Genomic DNA, 16,512 nt, shown 5'->3' with positions numbered 1-16,512 from the left:
AAAAAAACAAAGGGGCGCCTGGGTGGCTCAGTAGGTTAAGCATCTACCTTGTTAAGGTTATGATCCCAGGTTCCAGCCCAGAGTTTGGGCTCCCTGCTCAGCCAAGGTCTGCTTCTCCCTCGGCCTCCCCATCCCCCACAGGGTTGTGCTCTCTCGCTCACGATCTCTAATAAATAACATCCTTTCTTCTCATCTCCGTCCCCTTGAACTCCTCTGAAGAGGGGAAGGAGTCAGATTTAGGGCAGAGTCCTCTCCCTTCCAAGTACTAACTAGGTACCCTGGCAGTCACTTCCCCCCTGCCTCCTAATTCTCATCTGTTAGGATCCTCCCAGTCTATAGGGTTGTTATAAGGATTAGATAATGTGAATCCAGGTAAGGCAGCCAGCTTGTGATATCGTGCTCGGTACAAAATGTGGTGGTTATTATTACTATCCTTTGGGCTTCCAGCCCTCATCCTTACCTTCTGTTTTTCCCTCTCAGTAATTCGGTGACAAATTGTTACATTTATTTACTATACAGACACAATCTGGAAGAGGGTAAGAGTGTCTGTTTCTCTGATAAATGTGTCTAGGGTCATTGAGTCAGGGCCAGACGAAATTAAACCACATGAGGGGGAAAAAAAAAAGGATTTAGCAAGAGCATAGCTTAGATTGTAGGGAATGGGGACTTCTACTCTATACAAAAGCCAGCTGATGGTAACTTGGCTTCCATGGTGGTTCTGGCCACATTCAGAGGGCAACCAGTTCGCTCACGTTCCTCCCGGGAAATCTACCAGTTATTCCAGCAGGTCACAATCTGAGCAGAGAAATCAAGCTGGGTCCCCATTTTCCCAAGTGGCCCATCCTGCTTTATTTGGAAGGATAGTGGTGAAAGCTTGAGTAAAATGGAGCTCCACCGGAGCTGGAGGGAAGAAATGGAGAGTGTCTAAGTGAAAGGTGACTTCGAGCCAGACTGTGGGGGTTAAAAAGAGACAACAAGGCACACCCACGCAAACTGAACACTTTTCTGAATGAGCTAACCTATTCCCTATGTCGAGAAATGAGAAATGAAACTTAATTAGGCATCTTGAATGTTTTTAGCTTTATTTTATTATATGTGCATATTCAAACACAGAGGTCTTAATATCTTTCATAAATATCTTTCATAAACGTTTCAGTATTTATTCATATGCATTTTTTTCCATGCTCTTTGGTCATTCAGTATTCATAACAGACTTCAAAGTCATCTGAGGGAAGTTGGCTGTGTAATCAATCTTTCGTTTTCCTATAAAATGGCTAATAAAGGATTTGCATCCTGCAGTCACAGTGGCTATTGAAAAATATGGAGGTACATTGATCTGTAATGCTAAACGATCCTGAAATAATATAAGCAAATTTGTCGTAAGCTTTTCCAAATACATTCTGCCCTTGTTTTTATTGTCCTGAGTGTCAAACCAAACTTTGTTTCTGAAATGCTGCAGTTTAGACCCACTAAAGTAATGAGGAAGTGGGACTTTCTGCTCACTGCCAAGACAAGGCCATGGAATTGGAAGTGTGAGGTCATAGGGCAACAGCATAACTCGGTGTGATAGCAGCAAATTCCAGAGACTTCATAAAGTATCCTGTATAACTTGAGGAAGGGTATTTAATTTGCATTTTGGACTATAATTCCATTTATCACCCCTTTTTCCCTGTTGGTCCCTTTAAATGTCCTCGTCTCATCTTAGATGGGCTTAGAGCTAGGCAGCAGAGTGAAGAATGTTCTTCACTGACTAAAGGGACAGATACTAAAGAAAGGAGGAGATGTCACCCAGCCTAATGTTCTCTTGCAGTCCTAAAGAGCAAGCCAGTTAGTACCAGCCTGTACAACGGGCCCTAACCAGACAGCCGAACACCATACACTTGTTTTTTTTACCTTCACTATTGTCATGCCCAATTATGCCTTTTGATACTGTGGTTCTCAGTGACTTGTCCCAATGCACTCAATTACTCAGTTTCCTTTTTGGAAAAAAAATCAAATAACTTATCTAATAGAATTATAAAAAGCAGCAAATACTGAAAAATGAAAGTAAAATGTTTTGTTATAGAAAATGCTGTATCCAGGATTTGAACTGCTTTAATTGAATCCAAGTAGTATAAATCTATACCCACTATAATGGATGATACATGTTTATTCTGAGGTCTCTCAAAAGATAATTTCAGAAGCAACCTCTTGGTTCAGTCCAATTTTTTATACATGGGTGGTAGGTACCTGTGTTGATTTTCCTTTAAACAAGATAAATTTCATTAAGCATCAAAACTTAAGAAGTAATCTAGTATGACCAATCTGTATTTATCATATACAATAATTTTTAGTCATATACTCAATAATATTTTCATTACAAAAAATTGTTATCTTGAATTTTTTTCTGATCTTCCCCAACTGTTTTTTTTTTTAATAGTTATTCTTTCAAACTCCAGGTAACAGTACTCCTGAGAATACATCTTGAGACAATCTTATGCACATACATATAAATACTTTATCAATTACACATAAACATTCAACACATTACATTCAACACATTTAAGGGCACCTTAAATGGAACAGATGCACACATCTGTGAAACCTCAGTAGTCCCAGTATGAAAACATTCCCACTCTATAAGGCCCTGTTTCTCAGAGTGGAGGCTTTTTTTGCAAGGTGCAACAACTTAGCTTATTAAAAATGTTTCCAACAGACTTCCATAACACTAGAGTGGAGGAGTCAGGCTGAAAGGCAGACATGCCAATATCATCATGTTCAAAACAGCCCAGTACTTTTTAAGTACACATTAAGTTATTTAGAATTCTCAGATAGTCAACAATCTTCTTTGACCCCTTTACTTTTTAAAAAATATTTGATACAATTATATGTGGAGAATTTGGATCAAGAATCAAAAAACTGGAACAAAGTGCACACATATATAGAGACTCATATAGCCCATACACTCGTAATTACCAAACATAAGGCCTCTAACACTAATTGAGCAGCATAATTTTTAACAGGCAAAATACATCAGCTTAGAAAGAACCATAAAACCACTTTATATGTATATTTCTGCACTTGAAAATTAATTCAGCATTAAGTAAATACTCTGAAAATTGTGTAAAACATGAAAGGAGGCCATACACCACCTCTATTTTCTCAAGCTTTAGATTTGAAAATTGTCATTTTGTCCATTATCTTTAACGCACAGATATCTTTCATTCTCTTAGTAAATGGGACCAAACCCCCAAATTCTATTTGAAAATATAAATCACAACCTAAGCAATACCTATTTAATAAGCAATTCTGACAGAAAAAATAACTTTCCTTTGTGATTTGGGTGACTTCAGCAGGTCTTCTCTCTTTATAAACATAATTTTCATAGTCAACAGAGTTGAAATTGAAGCATACAGAATGTGTTTTCAATTCATTGCAATGTAATCAAAAGCTGTAACTTTAATTGGAGTACTAGAAAAATGCACATGGGCGTAAACACACACACACACACACACACACATACACACACACACACGTGCATACATCCCCCACACCAATTTAGGTACATATATGGATTTTTATAAGTTTAGTAGTTATGTAACAGTTTTCTAATGTAAACTGTTAAAATTTTGAAATTCGGTTTTGAACTATATGATGCCAAGCCCTACTACAGGATTAGTAACACTCTAGATAAGGCCTCATGAGCCTTCTAAGTTTTATGCTTTTCTTGACATTAAATACACAAGCTGACTGTGTCTATGAAGAGATTGCTCACTTTATAATTTTTCCCCATAAACATAGATGTCTAAAGGATCATAGGAAAATTGTTAACATTGAGAAGAAGTTATTTTATTGACCCAATTCTAACAATAACCTTAATATCTGAAAATATGCCCTCAAGGGCCGGCACAGGATACTGAATCATTTCTTCCAATATCTCCTCATCTTGGCATTGATGTGGTCGTGGCTAGAAGTAGGAATACCATCTCTTTCTAGCTATTATATTTACATTTAGTTTTCATCATAGTATTGACTGTTTAGGTTCTTAATTCAAAATTATGTCTGATTCTTTTTCAGAATATTTTCTGTCTAATGTGGTTGTGAAATGGAATGATCTTAGGGCATTAGCATTTTGATTTACAACATGCAAGGTAAATGGCGGTTGAAAAATAAATATTGAAAAATCCACAGCTTTAAAAATAGTATTTTTTTTCCTTCTTGTAAATGGCTGTATTGTTGATCAAAGCAAAAATGGCTGCAGGCTTATTTATTAGTCTTCTCAAACTAATATTTTCCTTATTGATCATTTTTATGCAAATTGCTATTTATACAGCCACCTGATTTAATACTTTTGAAACTATAAAAATAAACATTTGCATGAGATGTATAATGTGAGTAATCTCAAAAATTGCATTCTCTTTTTAGAACATATTATTTGTTAAGATTCCTAAGTAAGCAGCTCTATAATAGTATATATTTTTAACTGCTCAAGGCTTCTTGAATCATAAACATTGTGCAGTGAAATGGCTCTTTCCTCTTAGTCTTCCCTGGTTTTTATGGTCTTCACACAACCAAATTATCTTAGCCATTGATTTTTTTAAAGATGTTTATGAAACGTGCACATTAGCAGCAAAATCTACTGAGATTTGTGTCACCCGTTGGATGTAAAGTGCTGTATTTTCATCTTTTCCAAGCAAAAGTGTTCACCTTTTAGCAAAGCGATCCCTCCTACATCTTGCCTACACCTGCCACTCTTAACAAGATATGGAATTAAACATGAGACTCATCTAGGTCTCCGTCAGTCTCCCCCAACTCGGTGGGCGTAAGAGTGAACTGGCTGGACAGCAGGGGGTTCTCCATGCCGTGTTCCTCGCTGATGTGAAGGACGGTGTCTCCGTGCTGTAGGAGGATGGATGTCTCAAGGCCTGTGAATTCATCAGGGTCTGAGAGTTGCGCAGAGAGGGGGCCGTGGGCTGGAGCACCTTGGACTTCTGCGTCCTCCTTCTTTTCTCCTTCTTCGGCGGGGAGGGGCTCACTCTGTCATCAAAAGGATCATGGAAAGGCAGGATAGGTGGGAGGGAAGAGGATCAAAAATGTCATTGTCTACCTGAAGCTGGGCAAGGATGCACACGGCCAGTCCCAGCTCTAGCTTTGGCATATGCAAGCTTATACAAATCCTTTAGCCATATGGGAGTTCTTATACGGACCCCTTCAACCTTGCAAGCCTGTTTTCCTAAGCTTTAGCATGACTGTATCTTTTTACCCTGCTTACCTTGTAGACTGTGAGGATAAAAGGAGATTTGATGATGTTACAAGTCTTGTTAACCATTAAACACTCTACGAACGTGTGTAGCAATATTGCCCCGTAGCTTTCTTTAAGTGTCACTGGGAAGAACATGGGGCCTATGGGAATTTGTTTATAAAAATTGGAAGAAGAAAAAAAAATCAAAACAACAAGAAAAATATCAAAATGATGAGGAAAAAGATTGGAATAGACGATTCCTCTCATTTCATAGGATAGAGACAGCTATTTACAGGGTTCCAAAGGGGAAATTTATTTTTCTTTTATATTGAACTATCTTTCAACCAGGTGTCATATCATGGTTTTCAATGGTTATTTTAGTTGCGAAATATTTTCTTTTGGGTTCTTCATAACAAAGAATCCCAAGATTTCTCTTATTCCTTCTTAAGTAGATATAGTCCTGACCATATGGATGTTCTTGTTCATGACAACAGAACTGTTGTCCGTCTGGTAACAAGAGGTTACAGACCCAGACTTCCACTATATGGGATAAATTTGCATATCCACGTTGTTCCTAGACACACTGTATGCAGGGGGCAAGCCTCACCTGTGTCTTTAGAGCCCTCACCTGCCTGGGAGACAGGCTGTGAAGATCAGCAACTACAATGGCAGGGGAAGACGTGAGGACTGGTTTGCCCATTCCTTCCAGCTTCTTAGATGGGGCTGGACTGCAGCCTTGTGGCTGGCCTGTGGCGGGAAGTGTTTCTGGAAGGGTGGTGGCTGGCTCCGGCTGAGCCTCAATGAAGGTCACAGAACGTTTCTGGTCCGCTGTAGGTCAGAAGTAAAGCAGTAAATAGGGGGAAAAAAATATATTGTCCAGTGCTTAATAATTAGCTTTAACCAGTGTTTCCTGGCTTTCCTTTGTAAAGACACTGCTGGCTTGTTAATAAAGAAGAGCATATTTGACTACTATGTATATGTTTTGATTTCACTTCTTACAAAGAGTAGAATTTGGGTAGAAAAAATCATTTTTACATAAATGGCTTAAACAAGATTTCCATCAAGCATTAGGTGAACTTGGTCATCACTCGTAACAGCCACCAACAAGACTTAAGGGTTCCTATCTTTCATTTCTTTGTCTTCAGTAAGACATATAACAAACTCAGTTCCTGACCTGGGTAAGGAAAACACAACCTGGTAGAATCAAATCTCATAGCATTCATGGCTTACACTGGACTCTTCCATTTCCCTAGACTTATGGGGTCGGGATAGGGTAGGAAAGGTGAAAAGAAGGAAAGGCACTCAAGTGCCCTGGGAAACTTCTTCCCTAATCCCAAGCATGAGCTCCGGGTCGGTCTGCAGACCTTCCTGACTGAGTTCCATGACATGGAGTCAATGATATAGTCAGAAGGGACACAGGAGGCCTCACCAGATGGCTTCGTTTTAGGTTGAATACTCCTGCGAGTGGTTGACAGCCGAGCCCCGTGGCGGTTTTTGGGTTCAGTCTGTGTCTTCTGACGTGACAGTAGAGGACGTCTTAGCTAAAGAGAATAGGCAGAATAAAGCTGGCAAGAGGGCTCTAACTGCCTGGGAGGAAACTGTGTTCAGAGAATTCTGACTCTGGTGTATTCTTTCCTTTAAGTGTTTCCGTGGATACCTGTATTCGTAGCTGATAAATTAAACTTCTTTCTGTATATGGAACACTGAGTATTTGAATCTGGCATTCCCTTTAACCAATTCTATCTCCCAATTACTAGTTCTTTACGTATCCATTAATTAACATAATTTAAAATAGTCAATGTGATAATTTCAGGATACAAAATTAGTAAGTATTGCTTATCGATCAGCTTTTGCTCATCTAAAAGTCGTAGCTAAACGCATGCTAAGTCTCAAGGGGAGGTTGTTGAAAAAATCTCAAATGCTGAGAAAGTGTCTGGTATGCAAATGTTGGGAGACTCCAATCGAAGCGACTGTACAAAGTCTCATTTAAATTTGTATGTAGAGAATAAAGGGACCCCATCTGAGGAAATCTGTAAAGATGATCTTTGCTTTGATTTTGATTTTAACCTGAATCATTAATCTTGAAATGAAGAAGAAAGGTCTACTGGGTCTATGCCTCTATAGAGAAACAGGCCTTACATCAACTTCATAACAAATCTTCCTTGCTCGGAATGTTTGGTTGGGAAAGAAGGTTTCTGGACTGGGGACAAAGAGAATTATAGGCCTGCTTATGCAACTAAGGAATCAGCTTTAGCAATAAGAAGACTCAAAGCTAAAATAGAAGCCAAACTCTCCGCTTGCCCAAGTACTTACGTTTTAAAGTTGCTCTGTATTGCTTATTTCAGGCGGGGAGAAGGCAAAATACGATCTTCATATACGTGGGCATTACAAATTAACTAGAGCTTCCGTTTCATAGGATGACTCTCCTGCCCTTTCTGGGTCTGCTTACCTGCCTCAGGCCCCTCTTCCTCCCCAACGGCTGCTGAATGAGGAGGTTCTGTTGGCCAGGTTCACTCTGGACACTTGCCACCCTGTCAAGCATCAACAGTGTTAGTGGACCGCAGAGAGGGTACAGACGACCGTCCTCGGGTGGGTGTTTGCCAAAACCACTTCTATGAAACAGTCACTTCAAAGATACCATTATCTTTGAAGGAAGGTTGGGAAAGTATCCCTGGGATGAAAGATTTCAAGGGTTTGGGAGGGAGGACGAGGCCTCGTAGCCCCAAGCTGTCAAAATTGAGATTTCGTTTTTAGTCACTGATGCCATGTCTATCATCCAACAAAACATTGGTTCGATCACACCCCTGGTTTGGAAGCCACCAAAAGGTTAAAGATGTCACATTCTAATCTCAATTTTTTTTTTTTCCAAGGGGAAGGGAAAAGGTGGTGACAAACAAACACAAACAACTCTATCACATGGATGGGAACACCTTGGTTAAAATTTCAATTTAAATGAAAATAAGATGGACAGATATCAAACACATCAGACACAGAATCCATTTGGGTGAAGGGGCACATTCAACACATGTTTGCAGCCTGAAGTCTCTGTGACCACTGAGTAAGTGAATAGTCACATGGGTAGACAATTAAATGTTTTTAGGAAAAGATTTTAGATTTAGGAGGCCAGCAAAATAATCAAGCTATCGGAAGAACTCAGAAACTTATCAATTGAGTAGCTGCACTCAAACACATTGTGCAATTTATAAAAACAAAAAGCTGCTCCCCCCAAATTTACTGTGTATGTGTGTATTTTATATGCAAAAATGATTCCTGACCGTGGTGGCTACTTCGGTGTTGGGTGAGGCTGAAAATACTCTCATGGATGCATGATCCATTTTCATTCTGCATGCATGTATAATAGGTATTTATAATGGGAACGGCGGTGAAGAGAAGAAATGTTTTGTGCCCCAGAGAACACTGTAACCCAATGGATGATGCCATTGTGCTTATTTGGTTAATGGGCAATTAATTTCTGTTTTGCCTTTGCAAAAGGAGAGTCATCTACAAATGGTCTTTAGAGTAAAATATTCCACAGAGGAATCCGGAGTCAGCAACTGTCCAGGAAAAAGAAAGACTATATTCATTCATTTCCATGAAAAAAAAAAAAAAAGAGCTATCTAAAATATCTAATTGTAGTTGTAGAGAAAGAAATTGGTGGCAGGATAGACAATCAGATGTTTCCCCTGTTATGTTAACAACTGGTTAACCGTCACATGGGTGAGAGTCATATCTGCCATTTTTTAAAAGTCTTACTCCTATAGCCACTAGAAGAAAATCAATGATTCCCAAATGGAGTATATCAAAGTTTTTTTATGAAATAAGGATGTCATTATATCATAATTATACCATTTGGGATACATAGTACAAAATGCCATAAAGAGTCCCCAAAACAGATGCTTTTTAAACTTTCTTGTTCTCCTTAATATCAAGTTCAAAAGATCAATATACATTATTTTTATACATATGTGACCTTCCTATGAAGATGGAAAATTATTCAAAGGAACAATGCAATAAGTTCTGATAAGCAATCCAGACTATGCTGCTGGCATGTTTGAAGTGACATCTCCTTATTAATTATATATTTTAACATGTGCTTTAAGTTCAAAAGAGTATTCAATCACCATATGCACAAGAGTAGAAACACGTTTCTCCCAAACACCAAGCAAAGCTTTCTTTGGGATGGTTTCTTCGTTGACATCTAAATGTTACCTCAGTTCCCTTGGCCGTAAAGGGAGGTTAATACTTACCACCTACCTCCCATTAAGGTCGAGAAAAGAAGTTAGTTGATGTAAAATGGTTGGCACATGAAAAGGGATGTATATAGCATGCTTCTTTGTTTTACGTTAGCTATTTGTAATGAGTTTATTGCTTCTAGAACGCTAAAAGAAAGTGGGTTATAAAATGTTTTGAAAATAATTGGGCCGAGAAAATGAAATCGAGGCAGTCCACTTGTCTTGTTTTTAATTCAGTAATCGGAGAGTGTGAGGAAAAAATGGTGCAAGAAAACAAATACACGTTACTCAGGGAGTGTTAAATGTCAAAGCATAATGGTAGTTTCATGATGGTTATTTTGAGAGAAGATCATAAGCATCAAAATTTTCTCTATGGATAGAGAGGCTTATATCTAAGAAATGAATCAAGTTTACTGCTTCAGTAATTAGCTGTTCTATATAAAAATGATAGAGCATTTCATCAGTGGAATGCACATATCAAAGATAAAATTACAGAACATGTCCCTGGAAATAGCATATCCCAGCTAATACATTATATTCTCCCCAAAAGAGATGTACTGGGGACATCAAAGTCTGGCTTAACTATGTACAGTTAGGGCACATTAATAAACAGCCAGAAGAGTTCAAAATGGAAGTAATCCTTGCAGAACACATTACTTTCTCTCAGGTCTATATCAAATTGCATATAAAAAGTAGTTTCAATTTAGTTTCAAATTCTCTCCAAGTCATGTACTATTTTAGTCATCTGTAGGATTTACGATTTGTGACCGTAAGAATGTACAGTACTAAAACCAACTGGGAGAAGACCAAGGTGTTTGCCCTAAGTGCCTCTCTAAAGTAAACTGGTTTCTTGAAAATGTTGATCTTGAGAATGAGAAATGGTCAATTTTCCACAGTTAATAATTGCTTAAAACAATAAAGAGAAAAGGAAATAATACATTCTCAACTGAAGCTAAAATTATCCTTTGTATTTTGGAGTCACTGAAAAACATCACTATGGCAAACCATACAATGATCCAGATTTGAGGGAAGGATATGCATTTAGGGCTTGTCAGAACTTGACTCAACTGTCTACGAAAAACAAAAACACCTTACCCAAAATGCAAGGAAGTAATAAGCTAGCGAAGTTCAGACCATGTTAGGAGAACAATTTTTGGCACAAATTACCTCTTTTTCTCTGTTTCAGCCTGAGGGCCTGGAGTGTAGTGTAGAAATATGTATGCATCTCCTAAATGAGATATATACCTAATGGTACTTTCAAAATACTGGATAGGTGGATAAGCGGACATTCAGTAATGTAATAAAAATATAATATATAAAAATGTCATAATAATTCATATTACTCATCTAAAGTTACAAAAAATGTGTAGATTGAGACATAGATATATTTCATAAATAAAAAGTTTAAGTGGATGCACTAGGTAAGAGTAGCACATGGAAAATGAATTCATATTTTCATTACCTCTACCTGTGCTTTTAGGTTCAATTTTAATATGGTTAGAGAAATATGGAGGTGGAATACAAGACACAAAGCATAGCCATTTACCCTGAGTGGCTGTCTTATGATGGGAATACATAAAGCCAGCACCAAAGGAGCCATAAAGCATTTGTAGAGAACAGGGAAATAAACAGGAGACAAAATTCGACTTTTCCCTTTCCCCATCAAAGATCATTGTTTAAACTTTACTTGGCCTCCACAATGTCGCAGAGCAACGGTTCCTGTCCCCTCGGAAGTCCTTCTAGCTGGACTAAGAATCAAATTAACACGAGACAGACTAACGGGAGAAAACCAAATTTCATAGGTTTAAGTACGGAGGATCCACATAGACATGGACATTCCAAAGACAGTCAGGCAAAATGACATCTCCGTGTCATTGTGAACTACTGCGAAGGGCCTGGGGCAGGGATTTCAGAAGAGAGGAAGGCACTTTGCAGGGTGACAAAAAGAGCTGATGTTTGGTAATTAGATGTTTGCCCTCCCTACCGTACAGATGGGTCCTCTCAGATAAAGTTGATCTCATTTAATAACCCTTACTCTGGGAAAGACCCTCAACATAGAGTCTGCTGTGTGGAGAAGAGAGGGCAGAAGTTTCTCTCAATGCCACAGGGTCTCAAGTGCCTTCACCTCAAAATAATCCACATGCCAAAATGGCAGATTCTGGGGGAGTCTGTGCTGACCCCCTTCAACAACATACAGAAAATGCATTTTAAATGCCACAGAATTTAGAGATTAGTGGCTAGAATCAGAGTAAGAAGGGAGGATAATCTGGATCTCAGATAGCCAGTTTGAACTGAGGCAGCATTGGCAAAGGACATATCTGTGTATCACAACACACATTTTCTTACCCGGTCATTCTCAGTTACATGAGAAAGGTTTAAATATTTTTCTAAGTACTTGGAACGGACTTGCCAAGTTTTCACGCTTTGGAAATGTGGATGATCATGATATGGGTTCTACTAAATAGGTTATTTTTATTTTGTTTCACCCAGGCTACATAGTCTTGTTCAAACTTGAGCCACATTCTTATTTTTCATTGGGATTAAAACTACCCTTACAAAATCAAATAACATTATAATCTCTTTTTTTTTTTGAAAATAAGAATTGATTGTCAATTCCTGTCTTCCAAAGTATTCTAACGTGTTCAAACAAAATCTGATTTTCAAGTATAAACATCCAGACTAAGTGCTTGAGTAACTTCTGTATGTCTAATTCTTCTGGAGAAAACACGATGGACAGTGTGTGTAGCTGGGGGCAGGAACAGGGAGGGAACATCTGCAGTGAGTTTATATGCCTCTAAGAGTAATAGTTCTTCAACAGAAGAGGATGGGATACTATTTTAATGTGTTAATATCCAAAAGAAAGAATCTTTGCTCCATAGAATGGTGCTTCTAGAAGGCTGATACCTCTTGTGATAAATATTTAAAAGAAACCAGATAGTACAGGTTAAAAAAAAATCCTGAAAGAAATTTTCAAAAGGTCTACATAATTTTTATTGGTTTCTACCTATTCATCAGGTCACCCTAGTTATTCTGGTCTCTTCCTCATTTGTCCCTCAGGCCAACCTTTCCCTTTGACCTAAAATAAATGCTCTTTCAAAAGCAAATCTCCAGGGGCGCCTGGGTGGCTCAGTGGGTTAAGCCGCTGCCTTCAGCTCAGGTCATGATCCCAGGTCCTGGGTTCAAGCCCCGCATCGGGCTTTCTGCTCAGCAGGGAGCCTGGTTCCTCCTCTCTCTCTGCCTGCCTCTCTGCCTACTTGTGATTTCTCTCTGTCAAATAAATAAATAAAATCTTAAAAAAAAAAAATCTTCAAAAGCAAATCTCCAGAACATTTGCCAAAATGTGGGAGTTAGGGGAGAAGCAGGGTGTATTACTTTCCTTTGGGCATGATTCCTGGTATTCTTTTTTTTTTTTTTTTTTTTTCTGTAAGTAGGCTCCACAACCAGCATGGATCCCAACGCTGGGCTCGAACTCACAACCCTGAGCTGAAGACCTGAGCTGAGATCAAGAGTCGGACATTTAACCAACTGAGCCACTCAGGACCCTGCTTCCTGGTTTTCTTTAAGGTTTGGAGCCAGATTTTCCTTAGGACTACTTTGGGTGTATTTTAGGTCCTGAGTGTTCAGATGCGTGCTAAATATAACTGCCATGGTTGATCCCTACTGTTTCTGTAGGATCTGAAGAGTCTGCAACATAAAGAAGTTTCATGCCAAATATAAGAATGTCTGGAAACCAGATATAAATAAGTGCATTTCCTATTGTATAAACCCATCTCTTAGTAAATACCAAAAGTTCCTCTCCTCCAAAGAGAACTTGGTGACATGATGGAGTTCAAGAAATACAATTTGCAAGTTCTGGCAAAGGTGGATGTGCTACCGGCTGATGGGATGCTTCTGCATTAACAGAATTATTTAGAATCCAAATGAACACCTCGTCCTCTCTTTCATTAATGACCACCACCGAGTGTGGGCAGGTAACACCCAGAACTAAAACTTGCCAGTTACAGGAACAACAGATCTACAACAGTTGGTCTAAAACAGTCTCCAAAGTCCTGACATGACTGACTAACTCAGTTGTAGATAAAAGCTATAGATTTGGCACTGAAACAGTCTTATGTAGCAAGAACTTTGGGTTTATTCCCACTGGTGCAGGATCCAGGGCAAGTCAAGTTCAGCAATTTGAACCCTGAATCTGCCAGAGAGGTCCAAATCCTTTAGAAAGTTTATAAAAATCAACTCAAATTCCTGCCTTCTGTCACCAAACCTGGACTAGTATTTTTACTTAGCAAGAGTAGAATTTGGCCTAATTAGAAAAGCCCTGGGACAAAGTTGGCCAAATGGAAGTCAACAAAGGGCTTAATCTTTTCACACTCGGAGGGACACTGAAGTTCTCTTCTAAGTGAGGTTCGTCTATCTCACATGTAATTTTAAGCATCAAACAAATGCATTCTTTGAAAGTAGTGGTCACGGTGCTAGACTCAGTTCTGATCTCTTCAACCACTGTGAACAATGAAGGGAAACCATCTTGAGGACTGTGTTGTACATCCACACCCCCACAGCTCTTGATAATGGACTTGAGTCTGCACTCTGCAGCACGTCCACATTTACCAACAATAAGAAACTGATCTGTCAAGGCAAGGGCTCGCAAACACAAATGAATGCTGTGAATTATGGGTCTAGTAAAAAAAAATGATACACCTGATGATGGACTAAATTTCCCATTTTCATTTGCCGAAGAAAATGTGAAATCTGAACAAGATGCAAAGAAAACAAAAAGAAAATGAAGAATATCCTGTCACAAGAACAGCCTCTCAACATTTCCTCATCTTTTTGATAAAGCAATAAACGTATTGTACTCACTATGTAACGCAGACCTGGCAGGGAATGTTTTCTCTTGAGATGGAACTAAGGCATTGTGAGAATGAACAAGAAGCATCACCCCTAATGAGGATTAGTTGAGAGGTGTGAATCAACAGCACAAGATTAGGAATGTTTGACGTGGTTTATCTGAGTGTTAAAGGTGCAGTCCCCCTTTCTGATTCCTTAAAACAATAGTCAAGATCTCTTACTGTCTGCATCATAAGACTTCTCTTACTTACCAAGAAATGTCTGTGTCTGACATTTCATGGCAAGTTTTGGAGTCATCTTTGTGCTGGGACAGACATTCTTTTTATCAGTGTTGTTTGAACAAGCTACTATAATAGCTTGCCACATGGCATGCATCAAAGAGAGGGAATTATAGAAATTATATCGACATCACATCTCTTATTATAGCAGCATTGTTTGTTTTCTTACCATCCATGCTATGAACTAAAAGACCTGTCTGGATTTAATAAGGGGCTTCTTGATGATGGGGAGTTGTATTAAAAGGCTTCTGAAAAACAATTCTTAAGGGATATCAGTGTGGGAGGGAATGATTCGATGGGATAAAATTAACATTTAGCATATCAAACTTTTTAGACATCCACGGGACAAGCCCTTAAAAGAACTCCACGGATTTTTTTTTTTTTAAAGTAAGCTTTTTAGGCCATTTGTGATTGAGCTCTGAAACTGAAAATGAAGGAGGCTACACCTTTGACTTCCAGGCTCGTGTGTTCATGAGCAACAAAGGTTAATAAATGGAAATAGGTATCAAGACGGGGGCGGGGGTGGGAAGGGGCGAGAGGAGACAGAGAGACAGAGAGACGGAGGAGACAGGGAACAGCTAGTTTCCCAGCACAGACACCAATAGACAGGTAGCATTGACACTGTACCTAGAGAGGCTGCCCTCGGCGGCCAGGCCCTGGGAGTCATCGAGGACATTAGGTTCACTGCAGGAGGGGTAGGGAGATGAAGCATTTAGGGAAAGAAAATGCAAACAAATAAAAGAAAAAGAAAAAAAGGCATGCAATTTTCTGCTTCCAAGAGCCAAAAATAAATAAATAAATTTAACAGAACAAGAAGGAAAAGGAGACAGGTAACCATTTCACCTTGTGCTGGGTTTGTCAAGACATAGGACTCGAGGCAATGGGGGAGGAGGGACTTTGGGTGGGTGCGACTCTCAGAGGAGTGATCTATTTATTGGTCAAGAGTTAGGACTTAAAAATGAGCTCCAAAGGGACACATGAGCTCTGAAATGCGTTGTAGAATGAATCCATAGAAGATGAGACTATCATTCCTTTGGTGACCATTTGGCTGGATGGTTATTTCTTTCCATTTGTCTTATTATGTACATGATTCTTCATCGACCAGGACACTGCTTCTTTCTCATGTGTTGTGACATTACCACACAAAAGCCACTTACCATGAATTGCCACAACCAAACTTTTGGAACTGATGCCATTAAGAAAAGCAAAGAAAGAGCTCAACTTCCCTTGCTAATTTTGCAATGAAAATGCAAGTCAACAGCATATGGGAGGAAGATAACCCTAGAATATTCACCTGGAACTCTCATTTACCTCCTTACTCCACCGTCTAGGGACTGAATTGAATGCCAAAAGAAGAAACCTGTCAAGTTGGTGAGAGAATAATTAAATAGTTTACTGATTTATTTGGATGCAGCTGATTTTGGGATTTGTGAACAGAAATTGTGTCATAATTTCTCTCTCTACTTCACTACCTAGCATCAGGCTAAGCAAGCACCCACAAGGCACTCAATAAATACTTATTAAATTGAAAGGAATGAAACTATTTAGAAAGATGGAGTGCCTGCCCCACCAATTGTTTACCTAATTGTACACTCTAGAAATGGTTTCTGTGTCCAGACAGAGGGTCCCTTTCCCTAATGCACATACACATTACTACCTTCAGTAGCCTTCCAAAATATAACTTAAACCAAAAGGCTTAACTATATGATTTTTCTGTATTTCCAGCATATCCACAAGAGAATAAATTTTCTCCCTTGAAACAATTTAACCTCTTAATGAATATGTACAAAGGGAATGGATGGTCTGGTTAGTTTAAGGTAAATCGCCAAAACCCCTCTATGCTAAATTCCTACAATTCCTTAATTTAAATAAAACTTTTACATGAATTGCTAGACAGTTTTCTTTTATCCTTGATAGAAGCTTGCACATGCTAGCA

The 16,512-nt window shown here is 38.8% G+C and overlaps 1 protein-coding gene across 7 annotated transcripts in view; it reads right to left on the bottom strand.

Moving 5' to 3' along the window:
- Window positions 1–1,068: 1,068 nt before the first annotated feature.
- The window catches only part of UNC80 (unc-80 homolog, NALCN channel complex subunit), a 239,001-nt gene continuing 223,557 nt past the window's right edge, over window positions 1,069–16,512 (bottom strand). For 4 of the 7 annotated variants that reach the window (XM_047721937.1, XM_047721941.1, XM_047721939.1 and 1 more), the window contains 5 exons: window positions 15,204–15,260; window positions 7,671–7,752; window positions 6,651–6,762; window positions 5,850–6,049; window positions 1,069–5,016 (listed from right to left, as the gene is read on the bottom strand). In XM_047721937.1, the coding sequence (XP_047577893.1) occupies window positions 4,750–5,016; window positions 5,850–6,049; window positions 6,651–6,762; window positions 7,671–7,752; window positions 15,204–15,260 (718 nt within the window). In that variant the 3' untranslated portion in view covers window positions 1,069–4,749. Of the gene's footprint in view, window positions 5,017–5,828; window positions 6,050–6,650; window positions 6,763–7,670; window positions 7,753–15,203; window positions 15,261–16,512 lie in introns of all 7 variants that reach the window. The other 3 variants (XM_047721938.1, XM_047721942.1, XM_047721936.1) reach the window with 2 other exon arrangements.

The sequence above is a fragment of the Lutra lutra genome, chromosome 3 (genome assembly GCF_902655055.1).
Source record: "Lutra lutra chromosome 3, mLutLut1.2, whole genome shotgun sequence".
Taxonomy (NCBI): Eukaryota; Metazoa; Chordata; class Mammalia; order Carnivora; family Mustelidae; genus Lutra; species Lutra lutra.
The sequence above is the reverse complement of the archived record's forward strand: the minus strand, read 5'-3'. Positions and strand labels throughout refer to the sequence as shown.